This window comes from Trichosurus vulpecula, chromosome 8 (assembly GCF_011100635.1).
Source record: "Trichosurus vulpecula isolate mTriVul1 chromosome 8, mTriVul1.pri, whole genome shotgun sequence".
In the NCBI taxonomy this organism is placed as follows: Eukaryota; Metazoa; Chordata; class Mammalia; order Diprotodontia; family Phalangeridae; genus Trichosurus; species Trichosurus vulpecula.
This window is the reverse complement of record NC_050580.1, coordinates 177,627,425-177,650,484: the sequence shown is the minus strand read 5'-3', so window position 1 is coordinate 177,650,484 and position 23,060 is coordinate 177,627,425. Positions and strand designations below refer to the sequence as shown.

At 48.6% G+C, this 23,060-nt stretch overlaps 1 protein-coding gene across 1 annotated transcript; it reads left to right on the top strand.

Annotated features, from left to right (window-relative positions):
• Positions 1–1,028: 1,028 nt before the first annotated feature.
• MMP14 (matrix metallopeptidase 14) lies at positions 1,029–18,716 on the top strand. Its single transcript, XM_036737302.1, has 10 exons — positions 1,029–1,392; positions 9,020–9,168; positions 9,885–10,007; positions 10,403–10,710; positions 12,423–12,584; positions 14,118–14,278; positions 14,484–14,622; positions 14,775–14,925; positions 16,083–16,198; positions 16,573–18,716. Exons 1-10 carry the CDS (start codon positions 1,288–1,290, stop codon positions 16,899–16,901), a joined length of 1,743 nt encoding a protein of 580 aa, XP_036593197.1. The 5' UTR covers positions 1,029–1,287; the 3' UTR covers positions 16,902–18,716.
• Positions 18,717–23,060: the final 4,344 nt, after the last annotated feature.

Here is a 23,060-nt window from a genome sequence, read left to right as displayed (position 1 = left end):
ATTTCGCTGATTGTCAATTTTGTCTCCCACTCTTTTCCTGCTTGCTTTTGTGTTGCCTCTCCAAATCAGCTTCTTATCGAGTTCCTCCTTCCTTCCCACTATGTCAGCTGGACCCCCTCCCAAATCTATTCACTTTAAAAGCCCGATCTTTGAAGAGAACTAGAGTTTAATCATGTTTCAATACAATTATATCCCTCTTTCTGTTCCTTCCCCATTTTCCCAAGTGCCTTTGCTTCATGTTCCTACTAAGAGTCATCGGATTGAGCCCCTGGCCCATTTTGGGGACTGAAAACACTAGACTCGCCCACCCACCCAACCAACCCCATCCCAAGAAACATTTCCAGATAAAGTCCCTGTAGTTTACAGATACTCCAACCCAATGTCCTGGTATTTTTTAAGAGCTACTTTTAACAAGGCTTTACAAAAGGAATATATTTTTGTCAAATTGTATTCTGATAACTAAGTATGGTCACCTTTATCAACTTCTACCTGTATACTCATATCATGGAGTGAAGAAGACAATGAAGGGACCAAGTTCTACAATTCAACACTGGCTGGATCCCTGTAAACAGACCCTGAATTGTTGCTGTGTTCGGCTCTTTCCTCTGCCCCAAATGCTGAACCTTTGGGCACTTAGCCCTATCTAGCCCCAACCCCCAACCTGAGCCTCCCCAGACTTCCCACTCCCTCAGGAGAGGTTAAATGCTAGAGGAACAAAGCCACCCCTAAATATGCTTATGATGAGAAAACCTCCCACATCCAGCCTCTAACCACCCCCCCCCAACTCCCTGCTCCTGACTGTGGGCTCAGCCCCTGCAGATGGCAGCCTATACCACAAAAAGGCAACTTATTATTTTTTTTTCCTGCTCTTTGCTGTAATTGGATTCATACTAAAGCAACCACGTCCCCATCAGAAAAGAAGGAGGGGGCAAGGGGAAGAGGCTGGGAGAGAAGGGAGGGACAAGAGTAGTAAGTGAGTGAGAGAGAGAGAGAGAAGAGGGCTCCAGATCGCCGAGTAAGCAGAAAAAGAACAAAAAAAAAAAAACAAAAAAAAAACAAACCCCAGGAATCCGAAAGAAGAACCAGACAACCACTTCCACAGAACAAACCCCCCAACTCCAGCCTGCTCCTGCTACTGAAATCCAAGGGGGAGACGAGACAGAACAAAGGAGCCCAGAGAGAGAAGAGACAGAGACACTAGGGGGGTGTGTGGAGGGTAGGGGGTGCACAAGACTCAGAGTACCAACAGAGAGATTCCCCAAAGTTGCCCAGAATTGGGTGTGAACCATGTTCTGTGGCCCTAGCCCCGACGGGAGCCTGCTTCTCTCTCTCCTCACTCTCAGCACAGCCCTCACCTCCCTCTGCTCCGCAGACAGCAGCTTTAGCCCTGAAGTAAGTGTGATTCTCCCTCCTTCCCCCCTTCCTATCTGTCATGGGGGGACGACCTTCTTCGTTTCCCAAAAGGACAAGAAGAGGGACTCGGATCTGCATGAGGGATTGTTTCTTGGGCGCCCCAGCCTCTCTGGCCCCGGGCTCTCCTCCCCTGGTTCCCTCTCCCCTTTCGTCTCCTGCCTCCAAGTTGGTAAAACTTTTGTTTGCCTCCCACCTCCATGCTTAACTCTTTTCCTTTCTTTAGCAAAGCCGTACATCTGGGGCAAAACTTTCCCCTTGAATCCCCCTGGGCTCTGAGCTCAGCTCTGGAACGGACTGGGACTTTGATAAATATTTGGAGCCGGCTCAAACCCCCGCCGCTGTCCCCATTTCTTGTCATGTGCCGAGTTTGTTGTTTTTCCAACTTTCCACATCTCCAGTTCTCACTCGCACACCGCTCACACTGGAGCCAACCTTGCTCTTTCCCTCCCTCCCTCCGTCCCTCCTCTCCAGCCTCATCTGCTCTGCTCATCCCAGGGCTGGGGTGGGGGAGGGGGGAAAGGGGGAAAGAGTTAATAGTTTGGAAGTCTGGCTCTGGAGGGAAAGGGAGCTGTGTGCCTCCCATCTCCCCTCCTCTAGTTTTCCCTTCCCTCATCCCCTCCCCTTCCCTCTTCTCCACTCGGTTCCTCTCCAGTCCTTCTTCCTCAAGAGAACTGCTTCTGTGCCCTGGCGTCGAGGTCCACAGGGCGGTCACCCTGGCCTGGCCCAGCCCCACACCCGAGCTGGGGTTTCCGTCTGCACAAAGCTCTCCTTGTGAGCAAGGGGCTCCACTGGAGCTGGGCTTAGGGACTGGGGCACTTCTCTACTACCCCCACCCTTCTGGTCTTCTGAATATGGGGGAGGGGTGGCTTTTCTTTCTTTTTAATGTAAGAAAGGAAGCTAGTGAAGGGTTCAGAGAGAGAGAGAGCAGAACTGGGTCAAGGCTGGCAGGAGAAGCCACCTTCATCAGGTTCTTCCAACTCTGACTCCCGAAGGGGAAGACCCTCAACACATGCTTCTTCCACCTTTGGGTTAGTCTAACCTGGTTCTTAGGCTTCTGTGGTCTCCCTTCCCCCCCAACCCCCCAACCCCAGCTGTCCCAGGCCCTGGGTGTCCAGGTCTCCCAAAGGAAACTGTGTGGGAGTTGTCTGTGGAGTTTTTTCTTCTCTCTACTTTTTATTTTGGGGTGAAGGTGGGAGACAGATTTAACCAGCTTCTTATTTTGGGCCATCCCATCCCACTCAGCCCAGCCATGGCAAAAGGCCTGGGTGCGGCAGGGAGGGGCTGGGTAGGGCAGTGGGGGAAAGGGAGGGAGAGAATTCAGAGTCAGCCCCTTTAGGCCCTGAGTATTTGGGCAGCCTAAAAGAGTGGAAACATCTCCAGCAGGAAGAACAAACAGGCTCCCAGGCTGTAGGGAGGCTTTTTTGGTTATCTGTATCAACCCAGAGGCCCTGAATGGAAAAAAATGTCTCCCTGATAATGAGAAAGGTTGAGCCTGGGCCTGGGAGAGCTCAGAGATACAAGGAGGAAAAATCTCTGCCCTGAGGCTTGTGTTAGAACTAGGGCTGGAAGGAGGCAGGTATCTTTCTAGGTTGGCAGTCTGAGGCCTAGAGTCCTAGCCTGTCTATGGGATGAAGAGGAGAGCCTAAAACAAAAGGAGCTTGGGCATCTGTGGGACCTGCCCACTGCCAGTTCCTGCTCTGATACTACCCAGCCTCCTCCTCCGGAGCCATGGCCCGGGCCCTCTGAGGGGAGGGGCTGGGCAGCCCTGGCATTATGCTGAAGTGGGTCATAACTGGTCCCAGTGCCAGAGCCACCATCTGGGTCTCTGCCTGGGCCACTGAGGGGTGGAGAGGGAGAGAGGAAGGGAGGAGCAGGGCCTGGGGGGCCTGGGCTTAGGGCCTGCTCCAGGGTGGGAGATCCTCAGGCAAAGTTTCCAGGCCCCCACCCATGCCGCAGCAGTGGGAATCTAACCTAGGCAGGAAGATGAGAAGTGGCCTGTTGACCTCGGCTGCCACCAAGGCTGGGCTCCTGGGCTCACCCCCACCCATCCTCCCCAATTTCCTATTCCATGTAGATTCTACAACAGGGAGAATTCTCGAGACAGAGCCCTTAACCCCAGAACCTCTGACCCTCTCTCCCTAATGAGTACATGGAAAGTGTTGAGGAGCTTCAGGGAGCTGGAGCATATTTTTCCCCTCCAGAAACCCCTCCCCTCCCCAATCTTGAACTAGGGGCCTTTTTAGTCATAACTCCACAGCTGACCTCTCTTCCCCTCAGTCTGTCTGGTACTTATCCTTTCCCCCACCCTCACCACAGACACAAGTCTTCTCTTCTGTGGTCTCTGCTTCATTCTGTGGTTCTTACCCCCCTGGGCTTCCTGCTGCTATGAGAGAGGAGAGAGCCTGAAGGGCCTGGGAAGAGGGATCACAGGGTCATGTATCTGGAAGAGACCTTAGAGGTCATCTGGTCCAACCTCCAATTTTCCAGATAAAGAATCTGAGACCCAGGGTAGCAAAGATCAAATTCATCCAATAATCATGGATTTAGGGTTAGGCCTACCATGTACTTTGAATTATGGGAAAACAACAGGGTTTAAATAAGAGACAGTCCCAGCTTTTATGGAATTGTTTGCTTAGTTTCTCTAACTCTAAGGCTTTCTGGCTGTTTGACTCTGGAGAAGTCACTGTCTGACTCTTGGCTTCAGTCTTCCCGTCTAGAAAATGGATTGGAGGCAGATTGGGTTAAGCTTCCAGAATGGGAATATTTACCGCCTGCTTCTCTAAGAGGTATCCTCAGAAACCAAGCCCTCAGAGGGGGAGATTAATGTTATCTGAAAGGATATCTAAAGATTTTGTCACTTTCTCCTCTCTACCCATTCCACCAGGAGCACTCAGAGCCTCAAAAGTCAGGACAATGACTTCTGCTGTTCTATTAACCCAGTGCTGAAGACATCCCTTAGTCCTGAGACCTCCCTCCCCTAGCCCAGTCCTTCTCCCAGTCTGATTTAACACCAAGGCAAGAACCTCAATAGTGCTGCCCAACTACCAGTCTCCTTCCCCAAAACAGTCATGTTTCCTTGTTAGGGGTCTTCCCCACAGGTAAAATCCAGGGATGATCTAGGATGATGGGAGTTCCCTACATACTTGAGTACAGGCCACAGCAGGCCTTATTCACACATCGGCAGTGGGGCAAACCTGGCCAGCCCAGCACAGGTCAGGACAGGTCTATGGCTCCCAGAGAACCAACATGCCTGAAATGGTTTAGTTCCAGCACTTAGGAGGTTAAGCTTCTTCCCTTCCCTCTTCTCTCTCCTCTAAAGGAGGGACTGAACAGAAAAGGGGGATGGGGGATTCTGAAGGAATTAGTTTGTTTACAGCTTGGGCCCTACCTCCTATCAGCCCTTGCAGAATGGCTTCCCAGAATCAGTGTTGCAACGTCTATCCCTCTGGGCTTAGGTCCCCTGTCAGCTGCTCCTGAGTCACCCCTAGCCAACCCCACAGCAGAAGTCCCAACGCTACCGCATAAGATATCACCCTTTTGCAAAGCTTGAAGTTACCTAATTGTCACACGCACACTGAAGTCCCATCTGACACTAATAAATCTCTGTTCCTTTTGAGCCCCAACCCAAGTTTCTGGTTGCTCTTGAGCCCTTCTCCCTATCTCTTAAAAATGCAAAACTAGGGAATAGTCCAAAGCATCTCTTGATCCTATCTCTAATCATCCTTCTGCTTCCCTCCCTCACCTCTTCAAACACCACCCCCCATAAAAGAATTCAAATATATCAATACTCTATACTCTGTATTTTACACTTCCAATTTTAATTTTCAGGCTCTGGGCACTGCCTCATTGTTTCTACAATAAAGGCTGACTGTCAGAAATTGGGTTTTTATAATATGTGTGTGTTTTTCATTCAAACACCAAAAAAAAAAAGCCTCATTTCTGTGTTGTTGGCTTTTTGGTTTGTTTGGTTTTTTTAAGAAAAAACAAACAACCTGTCTAGTCTTTATCATATGAAAAATTCATAAAACATACCTGGGGTTAAATACTGTTCTTCCCATCCAACCCTCCTTTCTTTTTCTTAGGATGTTGAAAGCAATTTATAGGCCTTTAGGGCAAACCACCAACCCAGAGATTTGATGGTACCTGGAACTGGGATATTCTGACATTTCGATAGATATCATGTGATCTTGGTGAGGCAGGTAATTCTTGGGCCAGTCATTTGCCATTCCTGAGACTCAGTTTTCTCATCTGTAAAATGGAAGGGCTAGACTAGATGGCCTCCTAGCTCTCTTGCAGGGTTAGATCTGTCCATACCTTCTCCTCCTTACTCATCTTACTCTTACCCAGGTAGTCTTATAAATCCATCCACTGAGGAGGGAGTTACCACTGGACCACATAGGCTGCTAATCTGTTTTTCTTCAGTCTTGCTACCTGAATGGCCTCCTTTTCCAGTCACACGTCTTTGAAGACCTCTTTCTACCACTTCTTGAGATAATTCTTCACTGGCTAGGGGCTACAATCCTCATGTGTTTTCATTGCCCTTTGAGTGACTTGAAGTTTTAATTCTCTAGAGACTATAGTATTCCATGATTCGCCACCATAGAACTATATATTGGAGTTTAAAAAGACAGGGATTTGCTTTAGGGTCTCTAAGAGCAATGTATAATTTCCCAAATGCTAACTAAACTGTTCTCTTCCTCCTGTTCAATTCTGAGCACAAGAATGGAGATAAACTTCAATGGACCCTAGATTTAGAGATGGATGATACCTTCTCTAAGGTCACCGAGTCCAGCCATATCATTTTAAATGACTTGCCCAGGTCACAGAGTTAATTGAGTTTGAAGCAGGATTTTAACCCAGATCTTCCCAACCCAGATCCAGTGTCTCATCCACTATAACGTGCAACCTCTCTTTAGAGCTAATAAAGTTAATATAACTGTAAATAGGTGTGAAGTTAGCTCTATATCCTCATTCTAAGCACTTGGTTTATGTTTATTGCTATGCCAACCATACCTACACCATGACCCTGTCCCATCCCTCTTCCCCAACCTTCATGCACAGCCATAACCTCAGTCCCTTTCTCCCTACCTTCCCCTGTTTTACTACAAACCCTAATGGGTGCCCCAATGGGGCCATGAACATTGAATTCATGAAGCGTGGGCTGCCTAGGGCCAATGGGAGCTTCATGCTAAGCTTTAAGAAGCATCCTTTTTAGAGGCATCCTCCAAAGAGCTGGAAGAGACCTTAGAGCTATCTCACTCTTCTAGAGGAACGTCTTATCTTACAGATAAGGAAATTGAGGCCCAGAAATATAACATTACTTACCCAAGGTCACACAGTCAGTAAGTAGCAAAGACAGTTTTAGAGTCAGCCCTTCACTCTGCCTCTCCTACCATGGATACAGTGCTGAATTCAGGAAGACCTGAGTTCAAAACCCGCTAGCTGTGTGATCCTGGCTAAGTGATGGCCCCTGAGATCCCTCCCAGCTCTAAATCCATGATCCTATGATCACCCAAGGGCCCTCCCCAAACTTGCTAAGGACACTGACAGGGAGAATGACATCAGTGAGAAACGTCTGTTATTTTTTTCAAGCCAACTGGTTTTGCACCCCCACCAAAGACTCCCAGCTCCTTTACTGTTCTGATTTCCCAGCCAGGCCAAGTGGTTAGGTTATGCTACAGAGTAAAGTTAATACTTATGATACATGTGTGTTCAGTCATTTTTCAGTTACGTCTGACTCTTCGTGACTTCATTTGGGGTTTTCTTGGCAAAGATACTGGAGTGGTTTGCCATTTCCTTCTCTAGCTCATTTTACAGATGAGGAACTGAGGCAAACAGAGTTAAGTGACTTGCCCAGAGTCACTTAAGTGTCTGACGCCAGATTTGAACTCAGGAAGATGATTCTTCCTGACTCCAGACCCAGCATTCTACCCATCGCACCATCTATCTTCCCATAATGCATGTGTAAATCATAGGATTTTGAGCTGGAGAGAACCTTAGAGATCATCCAAGCAGGATCACTGAATCTCAGAGGTAGAAGGATTGTCAGAGGCCATCTAGAACAAATGGTACTTGATCAAGAATTCCCTCTGTGAAATAATCATCCATTTCCAGCTTGAAGACCTTCAGTGAGGAGAAACCCACCACCTCCCAAGACTGTTCGCCCAGCTTTTAAACAGTTCTCATTCTTTTGTTTACATCAAACCAAAGTTCATCTTTGCCACAACACCCCACTGCTTCTAATTCTGCCCTCTGAGGCCAAGAAGAACTGGTTTAATCTGTTTTCCACTGCAGTCTTTCAAAGGCTTAAAAACAGCTCCATATTCCTCCTAAGTCTAGTTTTCTCCAGGCTGAGCGCCCCTATTTCTTCATTTCATCCCTGCAATCTCCAGCCTCTTCACCATCCTGGTCACCCTATTCTAGACACATTCCAAAATGTCAATATCCTCCCTAAAATAAAGTCCAGGGGGGCAATTGCTTCATTCATTCTAGACAATATGTTCTCAATGTAATGTAGGGTAGCACTAACCGTTTTAACTGCCCTGCCACACAGTTGACTAATACTGAGCTTGCAGCTGACTCAAACCCTTAGATCTTTTCCCCATGACTTAGTCTCATCATCACTTCTCAATCCTACTTTTTTTTTTTTAAAAAGCTTTATTGTGCCTTATTTTCACATCACAGTCATTCCCAGGTATAAACCTACTTACTTTCTATGAACTCTTACTTGGTTTGATTTGGGGTTTTTTGGGTTAATGCCTGACAGTGTATTCAACATTCCATACCCATAGCTCCCTCACTCTGTAGTGAAAGGAAAGACCATTCTATATTTGTGAAATTCATTTTTAAAAATCCAATGTAACACTTTAGATCCACACCTATTTCACCTTATTAAAATTGCATCGAGATCACTTTAGATCTTTGTCATCCAATGTGCTCCCTATCCCTTCCAGCTTCATATTATCTACAAATTTGACAAATATACCTGCCTTCTAAGCCTTCAACCAAGTAATTGGTTGAATGGTAAAGGATCAAGGACAGATCCCTGGGGCACTTCACTTGAGACTTCTCCCCAAGGTGACCTCAACTCATTAATTACCCCTTTTTATCATTTAACAAATTCTTGCATTTACCTGTCACCTAGCCTAGATCTCTCCATCTTAGATTCCCAAGGATATCTGAGTGACTTTGTTGAATGCTTTGCTTCTGAAATCTCTGTAAACTATGTCCAGCTCCAATGAGGAAACAGTCCCTAAAAGGTTAAATGATTTGCCCAAGGCCACAGAAAATAGAATACTCTTTTTTATTTGAACCCAGGTCCTCACACTATTATCACAGAACCAATCTTAACCTCTCAGGTCAAGTTTTAGACAAAATATTGTAGGCTTCTGTGTCTGTCTTCCCAGGAAGAAAGCCTCCAAGGCAGCCTAGCTCACCCTGCTCACTTCTCAGCCTTTACGGTTCATCCAGAGGAGAAATCTAGTCTGCTCCATTAAAGGGGCTAAGGGGACCTTGGATGAACACTTCAGGGTAGAGGGAACAAGACCTCCTTTTCCTTGCCTGCCCCTTAGATAGCCTACTACTACTACTCCTTTCTCCCCTCCAGGCTTGGCTCCAGCAGTATGGCTACCTGCCCCCTGGAGACCTGCGTACCCACACCCAGCGCTCTCCCCAGTCCCTCTCTACTGCAATTGCCGCCATGCAGAGGTTCTACGGGCTGCGTGTTACAGGCACAGCTGATGGAGACACCATGAAGTGAGTGCCAAATGCCAGCTTGGACATGACCTGGTCCTTTGACTTCTCCACTGCCTCTCCCCATCCCCTAGACCTCGTCAATCAATAATAACTAGCATTTGCTATGTGCCAGGCACTGCTAAGTGCTTTACAATTATTATCTGATTTGATCCTCACATCAACCCTGGGACGTAGGTGCTGTTATTATCCTTATTTTACAGATGAGGAAACTGAGTCACATAGCTAATAAATGTCTGAAGCCAGATTTGAACTCTAGTCTTCCTGACTCCAAGCCTATCTGCTGCACCACCTGGCTGTGTCAATTAATTAATCGATCAACAAGTATTTATTATCACGATCCAGGCTGTGCTAGGCGATAGTGATACAAAAACAAAAGTTGAAACAGTGCTTATACTCTCCTTACTTTCATCACCCATTACCCACATAATGGGCATTCGGAAAGGCTGGGTGATTATCCCTCTCCCTTGAACTAGTCCTGCCCTCACCCATACGCTAACTTTGGCCATCTCCACACATGGATCCTGCCTTTCAACTCACCTACAAAATAATTATTAAATAATGACTTTATGCCAAGCACTGTGGCCGGCACTGAAGATACAGATAAAAACCAAACAGTCCCTGCCCTCTTCCTTCCCCAAAACAGATCCCCCATCTTTTCCCAACACTCTGATCCCTCTCCTATGTTGACCCTGACCCTCCCCCTCCCCCATTCTCAGGGCCATGAAGCGTCCCAGATGTGGTGTCCCAGACAAATTTGGTGCAGAAATCAAGGCCAATGTACGGAGGAAGCGCTATGCCATCCAGGGTCTAAAATGGCAACACAACGAGATCACATTTTGGTAAGTCCCAGGAAGATGCAGAGGACACCCTGTTGCTATGTTCACACTCAGCCTGCTTTGCTTAAGAGGCACAGAACTCCTCTCCCCTAATCACAGAAAAAAGGAGCATCACCCCCATCCCTAGCTCAGGACCACATTGGGGAGAAGGGGTATCAGGGACTCCTGGGAGATTCTGGGGCCTTTTGAGCAATAAATTATGGATGGGATATCCTAGGCCTAGAAGGAAAGGACCCCCTGAATTCAAGGAACTAGGGCAGAAGGCACAGCTCTGGTTTGAGGGGATTGGTAAAATGGAGAACACAATTAATTTCAGGGCTGGAGAATAGGAAGGGCTCCCTATACCCACCATCCTAATTACTATACCTCATGTCTTCTTCTCCCACTCTGGACTCCAGCATCCAGAATTACACACCCAAAGTAGGTGAATATGCCACATTCGAAGCTATCCGGAAAGCCTTCAAAGTGTGGGAGGGGGCAACACCTCTGCGCTTCCGTGAGGTGCCCTATTCCTACATACAAGAGGGTCATGAGAAGCAAGCAGACATCATGATCTTCTTTGCTGAGGGCTTTCACGGTGATAGCACACCCTTTGATGGGGAAGGTGGCTTCTTGGCCCACGCATACTTCCCTGGCCCTAACATTGGAGGAGACACTCACTTCGATTCAGCGGAGCCCTGGACTGTCCGAAATGAGGATCTCAATGGTGAGTAGGGTGGCCAGGGTGAGAGAGAGACAAGAGTATAGGGACCAGGGAGATGAAACGTCAAGGAGCTACCCCAGGGTTAACACCTGAAAGTATGGTACTATCATTCTGGTATAAAGATAAAGAGTGTTGACTCCAGGGAGTCCTCAGGTATGTGAGACTTGGGGTGCCTTTCACATGTGGTGGATCGTATGACTTCTGAGGTCCCTTCCAACTCTCAAATTCCAGGATTCTTGTTCAAATCCTACCTCTGACACCTTTGTAACCTATGTAACCCAACCACCTGGGTCTCAGTTTTCTCATTTGTAAAATGAGTAGGTTGGCCTAGATGAGCTCTGAAGTCTCTTTCAGCTCTTGATCTGTGATCTTTTCCTTGTCCTCTCAGATGTAGCTTGCTCTGTGAAATTATTTTTCTATCAAATTCTGCCCAGCTAATGTGCCATGGCATAGTTGATGAAGGGCTGGCCTTGGAATCAGGAAGACTTGGATTCAAATACTGCCTTGGACACATACTAGCTCTGTGATCATATGAGGTCAAGTCACTTAGGCTGGATGTGCCAGGGGCACTTTTTTAAAAGTAACTTTCCCCCCAATTACATGTAAAGACAATTTTTAACATTCATTTTTTAAAATTTTGAGTTCCAAATTCTCTCCCTCCTTTCCTCTCCCCTCCCCCTCCCTGAGATGGCTAGCAATTTGATATAGGTTTAATCATGTTGTGAAAGAAAACAGACTAAAAAACAGCATGAAAAAATAAAGAAAGTGAAAATAGCATGCTTTGATCTGTATTCAGACTCCATCAGTTCTTTTTCTGGAGGTGGATAGCGTTTTTCATCTTGAGTCCTTTGGAGCTGTTTGGGATCTTTGTATTGCTAAGAATAGCTGAGTCATTCATTGTTGATCAATATTGTTACTGTGTACAATGCTCTCCTGGTTCTGCTCACTTCACTGCATCAGTTCATGTAAATCTTTACAGCCTTTTCTGAAAGCTAGAGGCACTTCTAAAACTATAAGATACAGATTTTGCCCATCTACATCTGTGGAAGGAGTTTCCCATACCAATGAAGTAATAAGCTCCCTGTTGCACCCCAAAGAACACCTCCAGTTCTTGAGAGAAGCTATGGCATAAGAAAGAACTCAGGAAACTTGACTAAGGCTTCTCCCAAAACTCCTCCTAAGTTCCTAAGGTGTATAGGGTATTAGACCTGGGATTCCTATCCATAGGTTGCCTTTGGCCATGGCATCACAGGACTGAGAGCTGGAAGAGATCTCAGAGATCATTTAGTCTAACTCCCTCTTTTTACAGATAATGAAACTGAGTCCCAGAGAGGTTGAGTGAGTTATCTGAGGTCACTCAGATTTAGCAGCAGAACTAGACTTTGAAACCCATCTCCATCATGGTGTGCTCCAAAAGGCTTTGTAGAGTAATAGTCTCCATGGTGGAGAGTACCTCATTGACAGCAGAAGAGTAGAGATCCCCCTGGTTGCATTCATTCTATTCCTCATTCCACCTCTCCCTGTGCGTAAGGCAGGAATTGTTTGAATTTATGACCTAGATAAAGCTACAGCAGAGTGTAGAGCCCACAGCTTGCCAGGGGGATGAAGGAATGGTTACGCAGAATGTGGGCTGGGTTGGATAGGGAACTGAGGCCTGGGGGTAGCTATAAGAGCAGTAGAAGGGGGCTACTCATGACAGGACTTGGCCCTTTCAGGGAATGACATATTCCTGGTGGCTGTCCATGAACTGGGCCATGCACTGGGTCTGGAGCACTCCAATGACCCCTCAGCCATCATGGCCCCCTTCTACCAGTGGATGGACACAGAGAACTTTGTGCTTCCTGAGGACGACCGCCGGGGCATCCAGCAGCTCTATGGTGAGTACCCCAACTTTACACCCAGACTCCCAGAGCCCCTTGCAGTCTCTTTTGAAACTTGTTTTATATCAGCCCTTCACGCTTTTGCTCTGACAGCTGATTAGCATTAATAGTAACAATATCCATCAAAAAAAACCAAACCACACATCAAGAGCAAGGAGTCTCTCTCTCTCTCTCTCTCTCTCTCTCTCTCTCTCTCTCTCTCTCTCTCTCTCTCTCTTTCTCTCCTCTCTCTCTTTCTGTATTCTTGTTGCCTAGCATGTTGCCTGGCAGACAGTAGGCACTTAGTAAGTGTTTGTTTAATTTAATTTAATTTAATATAGTTCAGAAGTCTCTCTTGGTCTCTCTTCACTTTCTCCCTCTCCATCTCTCTCCATTTCCTCACACCCCCCACCCCCACTTTGACCCTCTTCACACTCACTCTCTTCTATCTCCACCAGTTCCATCTTTGTCCATTTTCTCATATCAGTCTTTTTCCATCTCTGCACATCACATGTCTCCCTTCTTCAGTTTCTTCATCTCCCCACATCTAATCGGTCCCTTCTTCATGTCACATCTTTCTCCATCTCCTCATAGCCAGTCTCTATCCATTTCCTTATATCCATTTGCCCTCATCCCATCTCTCCCAGCCTCACCCCCAGCATCTTTCCATTTCTTCATACCTCACTTCCAGTCTGACTTTACCTCTTCATATCCCCATCTTTTTCATCCGGGATCAGACTCCTCTATTTGTCATTTAAAGCTCTGTACAACTTGGCCTTTTCCTATTTTCTCAGTCTTCTCACACATTGCTCCTGACCACACACACTATAGTCCAGTCATACTAGCCTACTCACTGTTCCTCCCCCATGATGCTCCAGTTCCCATCTCTGTCTTTGCCCTGGCTGTCCTTCCTGCCTGGAATGCTCTCCCCTCCTCTTGTCCACCGCTAGGAGTCCCTGAGTCTCCTTCAAGACTCCATTCAAATGCCACCTTCCACAAGAGGCTTTTCCTGTTCACACACACACACACACACACACACACACACACACACACACACCCCTCCAGCTATTTGTATCTTTCCTTCTAGGGTTACCTTATTTCTATTTTCTATCTTACATATACTATTAGATACTTATATTTGTGTGTGTTGTCTCCTTCATTAGTATAGAAGCTCCTTGTGGTCAGGGACTGTTTCCTTTTTGTCTCTGTGTCTCTAGCACTTGGCAGAGTGCCTGGCACTATGAGTACTCAATAAGATACATGTTGATGGACTGGTCTTCCTCCCTGAACTCACAAACAAGCTTTTCCATCTCCTCACAGCTCCCTCCACCCTGTGTCTCCTTTTCTTATGCCCAGTCTTTCTTGGTGTTTTGGTGTTTCTCTTTTTCTTCATGCTCAGTCTCTCTCTATCTCCCCATACCTCAACTCTCCATTTCCTCACATCCTATCCTTCTAGAACTCACTGTCTTTTCCTGGAAGAGGTCTCTGCCCTTTTGTCCCATCCCTTCCCAATTGAGCCTATGTCTGATGTGCACCTGTTCTTGGTCCCAGGGAGTAAGTTTGCATCCCCCACCAAGACTCCTTCACAGCCCAGGACCACCTCCAGGCCCTCTGTCCCAGGCAAGCCCAAAAACCCCACCTATGGACCTAACATATGTGATGGGAACTTTGACACAGTGGCTGTGCTTCGGGGGGAAATGTTTGTTTTCAAGGTAAGGGGAAGCGAGCATAAAGCGGATGGGGATGGAGAGCTAGAGTTTGGGAAAATAAGGGATTATGATCTGGACATGGGAGGAGATCTAAAAAAGGAGTATTGGAATTGCTCAGTGACTAAAACTTAGTGGGGGAGGGACAATGATAAAGCGGGGACAGCAGTTTCAGGTGGTCATCCCCTCTGCCTACCTTTGTCCCATTCAGGAGCGGTGGTTCTGGCGAGTTCGAAATAACCAGGTGATGGATGGGTACCCAATGCCCATTGGTCAGTTCTGGAGGGGTCTGCCTGCTTCTGTCAACACGGCTTATGAAAGAAAGGATGGCAAATTTGTCTTCTTCAAAGGTAACCAGGCATTTGGCTTAGGGGCCCTGGAGGTTCTAGGGGTCCTGAGGTGGTGGAGGCCTCTCCTTTGGAAGAACAGACTCATCTGTGAATCTGTGGGTCTCTGAAGCCTGAACTAACTACAAACGTCCTTCCTGCTTCCCTCTCCAAAGGAGACAAACACTGGGTGTTTGATGAGGCCTCCCTGGAGCCTGGCTACCCCAAGCACATCAAGGAGCTAGGACGAGGCCTACCCACTGACAAGATTGATGCGGCACTTTTCTGGATGCCCAGTGGAAAGACCTACTTCTTCCGGGGAAACAAGTGAGGACCCCACTCTCCACCCCCCAAAAAAACTTCTACCTCAGCCATCCAGGCCCTCTCCCAGAGAAAGGCACCCTTCTAGCCCTACAGAGATCTTTCCCACACAAAGTGACTGGCCATCTGCAGTTGCCTAGCAACAACAGCCAAAATCAGGTGCTGAATCAAATCAGTGGGATGTGACCCGGTCATCATTTCAGACCTGATCATTTGGTGCTTTCTGCCCACAGCACCCCTCCCTCTCTCCACTCCTGGCTCCCTCCCCCACCCCCAGCTCCGCCCAGGCTGTCTGGCCTCCTCTGGTCAAACTCTATGATTAAAGGCTGGTGGTGGTTCATCTGAGGGCTAATCATGGGTACTGTAGGAGGCCCAGTCCCTCCCCTTTCCCCAAGGCAGCACTCCTTCATTATCAGGCAGGCAGGCCCCATACCCAACATCTATAGCTATAAGTAAGAATGAGATGACTGGGACCCTGCCCCAAGGGCCCCAAAATTTAAAGAGTGCTGACCACATTTGCATTCCTTCAGCTGCATAGAAATAATTGTGCTTAGCACCTAGTTAGGAAAAATAATTAACATAGGAAGCCAGCAAACAGTCCGGGTCCCTCCCTTACTCGCTGCAGACACATTCCAAGTGAAGTTTTGGCCAGCTCTGCCCTGTAATCTGACCCTCCCGGTCCCTTGCACAGGCTCTCCAGCATCGACCTGGCAATGATCTAGGGTCTCCATCTCCCCACCATAGGACATTTCCCTGAGATCTTTCCCTTTGTGAGAGAATGTCCTAGGGACTCTCCATTGTGACTGAATTTGCTTTGAAACATCAATCTGAGCATACATTTTTGGGGGGAAACAGGGAGAGGGGGTCTCACTTGCCCTGAATATCAAAATTACTAGACTTTGAGGCAGCACACTAGATAAACTGTTAGAATTAGAACTAGGAAAACCTGAGTTTGAGTCCTGCCTCAGATGCTTTGACTAGCTGTAGGACCCTGGGAAAGTCACTTAACCTCTCAGCCTTAGTTTCTTCACCAGTGAAGTAAGGGTAGTAATAGCCCTGACCTCAGGGTTGTTGTAAGGGTTAAGCCTTAAAGCACTATTTAAACGTTAGCTATTATTGTTTGAAACAGCTTCAGACTGACCCTTTCTCCTGCTCTCCCTTAGGTACTACCGATTCAATGAGGAGTTCAGAGCAGTGGACAGCGAGTATCCCAAAGATATCAAAGTCTGGGAAGGAATTCCTGAATCCCCCAGGGGATCGTTCATGGGCAGCGACGAAGGTGAGAGACTGAGGCGGCAACCAATCCAGCCGGCCTCTCCAAGCCTCTGCTTCCTCATCTGTAGATGGAGAGGGTTGGGCTAGAGGATCCCTCTCTAAGGTTTGCTTCTAGCTCTAAATCTTAGGGTCCTATATGACGCAGGAAGGATGGGAGGTGAGGAAGGAAAAAGGAGAGAGCCAGGAAGGACAGGAAGGAAGGAGACTGTACAGTAACAGCAGTGTGTCCACCTCCAACTATGGGAGCATTCTTTTCATCTCTTCCTGTCTTTGGGACTTTTCCTGTTCCTTGGGGTTCCTCTGTCTTGCTTGACGCCCCCCCTCTCCTCCTTTTGCCTTCCTCCCCACGATCCAACTCACTTTCTCCCTTCCCAACAGCTTTCACCTATTTCTATAAGGGGAACAAATACTGGAAATTCAATAACCAGAAGTTGAAGGTGGAGCCAGGCTACCCCAAATCAGCGCTTCGGGACTGGATGGGCTGCCCCTCTGGGGGCCGGCCTGATGAGACGGAGGAAGAGACTGAGGTGATCATCATCGAGGTAGACGAGGAGGGCGGTGGTTCGGTGAATGCGGCCGCTGTCGTGCTCCCTGTGCTCCTGCTCCTCTGTGTCGTTGCTGTAGGCCTGGCTGTCTTCTTCTTCAAACGCCACGGAACCCCCAAGAAGCTGCTTTACTGCCAGCGTTCCCTGCTGGACAAGGTCTGACCCCCTCAACAGGCTGGGGGGCTGGCACCCCTCCCCTGCCCACCCCCACCACACAGACTTTGCCTCTGGGGGCCAAGGGCTACGGGTGTAGGGGGAGGGACGGTCCCATATTTCCTCATGGTCTCCTTGATGTCCCACAACCCTCCTTCTGTCCCTTTCAGCCCCGATCCCTTTCCCTGTGCTCTCCTCTTCCCCCTGCTCCCCTCACTTTATCACTATACATGTCCCTAGGGTACTGAGCAGCAGCAGCATCATAGAGGTCCCCTGTCTCCCTCTGGGGAGCTCTTCTACTTGGTGCCATCCCCTCCCCTGCTGGTCATCCTGGGGGCTCTGCACTTGAAGGCTAGGACTCTCTGACCTCCCTGGTGAAGGTCAAAGTCTGGGTCACTTGCTCCTTTTCCTTTCCTGGACATACCTTGCACCTCTGAACTTTAACCTCAGGAGGCTCTGCATGCTTCCAGCCCCACAGACCCCAGGTCTGCCCAGTTGGCAGCCTCCCACCACCTTTTCTGGCTAAAATGAACCTCAGTAAGGGAAGAGGAGAAGACCCTGAGGGAATCTGCAGGGGCAGAGATTGTGGGGTTGTAGGGGACGGAGTATTTTATTCCCAGGGTTGCCCATCCCAAACCATTGGGGTTGGAACATAGACAAAGGAAAGCAGGGTGGCCATTTTGCTTTCAGCATTGCTAGGTCAATCCATCTCCCTCCCTATGGGAAGCATCTGTTTCTTTCCCACTCACCTGTTCACTCCAAGGAATTTCTTTACAAGGCAAAAAGCTTGAACCTTTAAGGAATAAACTTAGTAGGGAAAAATTCTCAGCTGCCCCACTTACTGTCTCCCCAGCTCTGTCCCTGCTCAGTCACCTTCCAAACCTTAACCTTGGATTTGGGAAACCAAGGTTGGAAGAGCCATAGGGTAGCTACTGAGGATAGAGATGGGACCAAGGAGAGAGGGCAGAGTCATGGAAACTCAGGGGTGTAGCTATACAGAGAAAGAAGAAACTGGGAAAAGGATCAGTGGCCCAGTAATGGACGTGGAGACACTGTTAGCAATGGAAGCAAGAGCCACATGGATGAGGAGTGGAGCTGGGGCTGGGACCCAGGGGCAGGGCTGGGGGGAAAGTGGTAGACTCAGAGAAGATAAAGGTGAATAAACCAAATGGAGACTAAACTGGAGGGTGTAGCTGGTGCCAAGGATAGGGGCCAGAACTGATCAGTGAGGAGTTCTATGATGGAGGGTTGGGGTGGGGAGGCATTTATGAAGGCTAGAGAAAAGGGGCTGGTTTAGAGAGAAGAGAGACTTTTTTTTTAATTGGTCCCCACAACTTTGCATGTGAGCAGGCCCCAGGGGGATGGACTCAAGGAAAACCAGAGGAGGCGGAATGAGGAATAATAGAGAGGATGGTCAGAGAGCTCCTAGAAATAGTAAGAATGTCCTGAGCCTGCATGGAACACACTAGGACAGTGCCCAGTGAAACCTCTTTAGAGGTCTGGCATGGTTGCTGGGGTCCCAGGCTCCCGCCCTAAATAGTTGGGACAAATCTTGGCCAGAGTGAGAAGAGCTGAGTAGCATCAGCCCCTGGTACACTCAGGAGGGAGGGCTGGGACTTCGCTCTCAGGCCTGGGGGTGTCCGGAGTGACATTAGCACACCTTCGCATCCATGGTTCCTCTCACACCTTAACCTTAATGTTACCCCTCTTTGTTACTCCCCTCCCATTTCCCCACCCAATTTGTCCATTTCCAAACTCCTTCAGCCATCAGAAGGTGGACATGGTACTGGGGGACTTGGGAGAAGGAGGAACCCTGTGGGGAAGGAGAAAGAGGGAAAGGGTAGGGGGGGAGAGGGAGAGGGTGGGGCACATCATGGGGATGGGGTGAACGGTGCTGGCAATTCGGCTAAATTTCTGTTTCTTGTTTGTTTTTTTTTTGTTTTTTTAATGTATATTTTATTATAATTATTATATGATTCCATTAAAATAGTTCCTTTTTGTTAACAAAGGGTATGGGAAATGGAGGGTGGGGGTGGGGGTGGGAAGGAGGGAATTTTAACCCCAGGAACCTGCAGGGCGGGTCTGGGTCAGTCCCCTCTGAGGAGAACATTTTTTTTAAATCCTTCAATGTTTTCACAACGAATAAAAGTGTTTCACATTCTCCAAGTGATTACTGCTCTCTCCAGGGGTAGCTGGGATTTGGATGTTCATGTGGCAAGGAAAAGGGTGTGGGGAGGAAGGGTCAAGGGAAAAGTTAGATCCATGATGTCAATGAAAAAGCACCGGTTTTGGAACAAGCTCTGCCCCACTGATTGGCTGTGTGACCTTGGACAAGTCACTTCACCTTTAGGGGTTTCAGCTTCCTCTAATGTTCTTTCATGATATAGTGGAGGACAGAGTACAGGACTTAGAGATGGGAAGACGGGTTTGAATACTGCCTAGGGCACTTACTAACTTGTGTGTCCTGTCCACAGACAAGTCATTTAACTCTCTGAACCTCAATTTCCTCATCTGTACGAAGGGGATAGAATTACGTGTGTAGCACCTACCTCACTGGGTTACTATGAAGCCCAAATGAGGAAATATATGTAAAATGCTTTGCAGATCTTAAAGGGCTATATAAATACCAGCTATTATTATTCCAGTTCTGAATCCTATGGTGCTATGGGAGGAGAAAGTGAAGGGTGCATATGGTAGAGAATTTTTCCTTCTGTTTTTTGTGAGGTGGGGCTTGGGTCTTCTTCATAAGTGAATATGACAACTCCCAGAATCCTACCCTGAAGGAGTCAGAAGACAGATTTCCTGGAAGTGATGACAAGGCTGCTTTTTCATTCCTCTGACCCAACATTGGGACTGAGACATGTCGGAAGGTCCCTTGGCTAAAGGAAGTGGTCAAGCTAGTAGTGGCATCTAGGAAAATCTTCCTAAATTTTCCTGACTTATCCATGTGATCTAGCCATCAATTCTCATTTCCCTTTTATCTTGAGCAAACTGGGGATTTCCAAACTCTAAGGCTAAGCCTCACGGGGCACAGTCCCAGGTTGGTTCATTCAAAGTCTTCTACACATTGGTCACCTCTCAGGCTCAAGAGCACAGAAATCAAGGAGAGAAATAGCCACATAGCTACCTTGGGGCAAAAGCCTGACCCCACTGGGGTATTTGGCATGAATTGGAATGAGTTGAACCTGACGATTCCCACTCCAACCCAGGGGAGGGTCAATCAGTCCAAAAGCATTTATTAAGCACTAAGTGCTGAGGGTACAAACAAAAGGCAAAAAGAAAGTCCCTGCCCTCGGGGAGCTCACATCTAATATGGAAGGCAACATGAAATTAACTAGGGGTGTGTGTGTGTGTGTGTGTGTGTGTGTGTGTATGTGAGAGAGAGAGAGAGAGAGAGAGAGAGAGAGAGAATGTGAAAGGTAACCTCAGAAGGAAATAGGATGGTAGGATGGGTGGGGGCAGTCCAGAAAAGGCCTCCTGCAGAAGGTGGGATTCAAGCTGAGTCCTGAAGGAGGCCAAGGAAACCAGGAGGTAAAGGTAAAGAACGAAAGTATTCCAGACTTGGGGAACAGCCAGTGCCAAAGCTAGAAGGCTGAGGTGGTTAGAAAAGAATTATGCAGAACAGAAGGTGCTTAATCAGAATCTTCTCAGACGAATCCCTTTTCCAACAAAGAGAATCTCAGAGAAGGGGGCCCCAAATTACCGTCCCATGCTCCCTTCCTTCCCTCTCTACCACAGGAATAGGTTTCAGTGTCCTGTGGGTCCATCCAACCAGGAAGATGAGCATAGTCAGCTCACAGTTCATTTGGACAGGAAAAACTCAATGCTGAGTCAGCCCAGCTGGGGAAGGGTAGCCTCTTCCCTTGGTGCAGCCCAGTCTAACCCCTGGCTTTTGGGAGGGGGTAAGGGAGAGAAAGACCCATGCATGCTCCCACATTGGTGCTCCTGCCCTAGACCCTTTACCTCCCATCCTATCCACCCAGGGTGCCCTGGGATCCTCTGCTCCCCATCATCCCACCTCTCTGGGTTCTCAGATTCCACCTCTAGTCGCCTCTAGCCCAGACAGTTTATCCAGCTGCTCTGCAGAGCTGGGTTGGTCTGATTGCTTTGGCAGAAGGGGTCTCCCACCTTCCTGCCAACCAGGAACCCTGACCCTATGCCTGGCCCCCTGCCTTTCCCCTGCCAACAGCTGTTTGGACTGCTGCCCCTGCCTGGGTAGGGCCAGAATCTCCCATCAGAGACATCCTGCCCCTCCTCATCTAGGGGAATTCAGTGGGGGAGGGGATACTGAGTGACCTGATTTGGGCCTGGATGAAGGAGCCTCCAAAGGTAGCAGGGCAGTTTGTGTGGCATGGAGCTCAAAGATGAGCTCATGGCCCCTTTGTGTTTGTGTGGGGCACATCTGGAGGCAATTACAGATGTTCTCCAGTGGGAGTTCTGCAAAACACAGCTGGAGCCAGTGAAGGAGAATAGTGGAGCCTAGAGGGAGGGGGGCAGCCAAGGGAAAAGAGGAGGGGAGCCCAGGGCTCCTGCTGCTGGAGTGCGGTTTCCCCATCACGAGGAAAATTATTTGGAGCTGATTCTGCAATCACAAGATGCTCTCAGCAGCCAAGTGGGAGAGACAGGGCAGGAAGAAAAAAAAAAAGAGGGGGAACGAGGTGAGGGTGGCTTTAATACAAGCACAGCAGCATCAGAGGGGACCCTCAAATTCATCTCACCCCAGACCACTTGTGCTGTATCACACTGGGGCTTGAGAAGCTCCAGTCCTGTCCTTTTGAGGGAGCAGAAACATGGATTTGTGTCCCTCATGCTCACCCCCTACCCCCAGTCTGATGTCCCGGGGAGTATTGCTTGGGTTGGGCCAGAGCAGTATAGGGGAAGGACAAGGATAATGGATGGAAGAAGAGAAAGAGGGAAGAAAAAGTTATGGGATGAGAGAACAGCCACCTGGCCCTGCTTGGATCTTTCCCTGACCCAACTAGCCCAGCCCGGCCTGACCCACTTTTTCCTATTCCAAGTTCCTTTATTCGAAAGCAGCACCATGTGAGAAAGAGCTAGGCTGAAGATGGGAGAGGAATGGGAAGTGGAGAACTGGGGGGCAAAAATATCCACAAGAGGGTAGGGTATCCTTTCTCCCCCCCCCCACCATTTAATGGGGAGGGGGAGCTAGGGACTCCCCTGTCATCTCTAGTCTCCTCCAGAGACTCCTGCGGCCAGCTAGGCTCCCCGCCTGCAGGGCTGCCAGCCAGGCGCTGGGTCAGCGGGATGGGGAGGGAAGAGCTGAACCAAGCCCAGTCATCGAAGGGAGGGAACCCTATGGCTGACTTCCCCTCCTCCACTTGGGCCAGCTACCTCTACTCCTCCCTTCCCCTTTCCCCCTCCCCTAGGTCTCCCCTCTTCCTACTCACCCTCTTATCCCCATTCCCTGTCAGGAGCTTTTCTGATTCTGGGTCTCTCACCCTATGTGTGCCTCTAATAATACTGGTCCCCACCTTCTCTACAATATATTAGTCCCAAGAGAGTTGCTTAGAGAACGGAGAGGTTAAATCACTTGTCCATGGTCACACAGCCAGTATGTGTCAAAGGTGGTCATCCAGGCTCCCAGAGCAGCTGTCTAACTACTGTACAACACTGCCTCATGTGTGCCTTGTGACTGTCTTTGTGGGGTAGTTTGTAAGTGTCAGTATGTGTAAGGATGTACATGAACTATATCTGTTTACATTCGTTTGGCTTAGAGAGGATCCTCTTCCCTTTGGGGTTCATCCCAACTCCCCAATCAAAGAGCTGCAGACCAGGAAGGGGCAGCAGGCTTCCTGGGGTCCTGAAGGGATACTCATTGGCCTAGGAAGGACCTCCAGAGGATTTGGGAATCAGAAGAGAGCAGTGTCCATTCTCTGGGGGCCCTCAAGGAAGTCCTTGCCAAAGTTACTCCATTGTTATGGTCACTGGTGTGGCCCCTCCCCTGGCTCTGACCTTATATCTATTAGGCTGGTTCCCATAAACCCAGCCCCTGTCCTGGGGAGACCTTGCTGGACCGCTGCCTTCCTGTCCCCCAACAGTCTCAGGAGCCACAGGGAAGACCCAGAGCCCAGAAGGGGGAAGGGAAACAGGCCTGACTCTTTCCAAGTGAGCTCACTCACACATACTTTCCACCCTGGCCCACAGCCG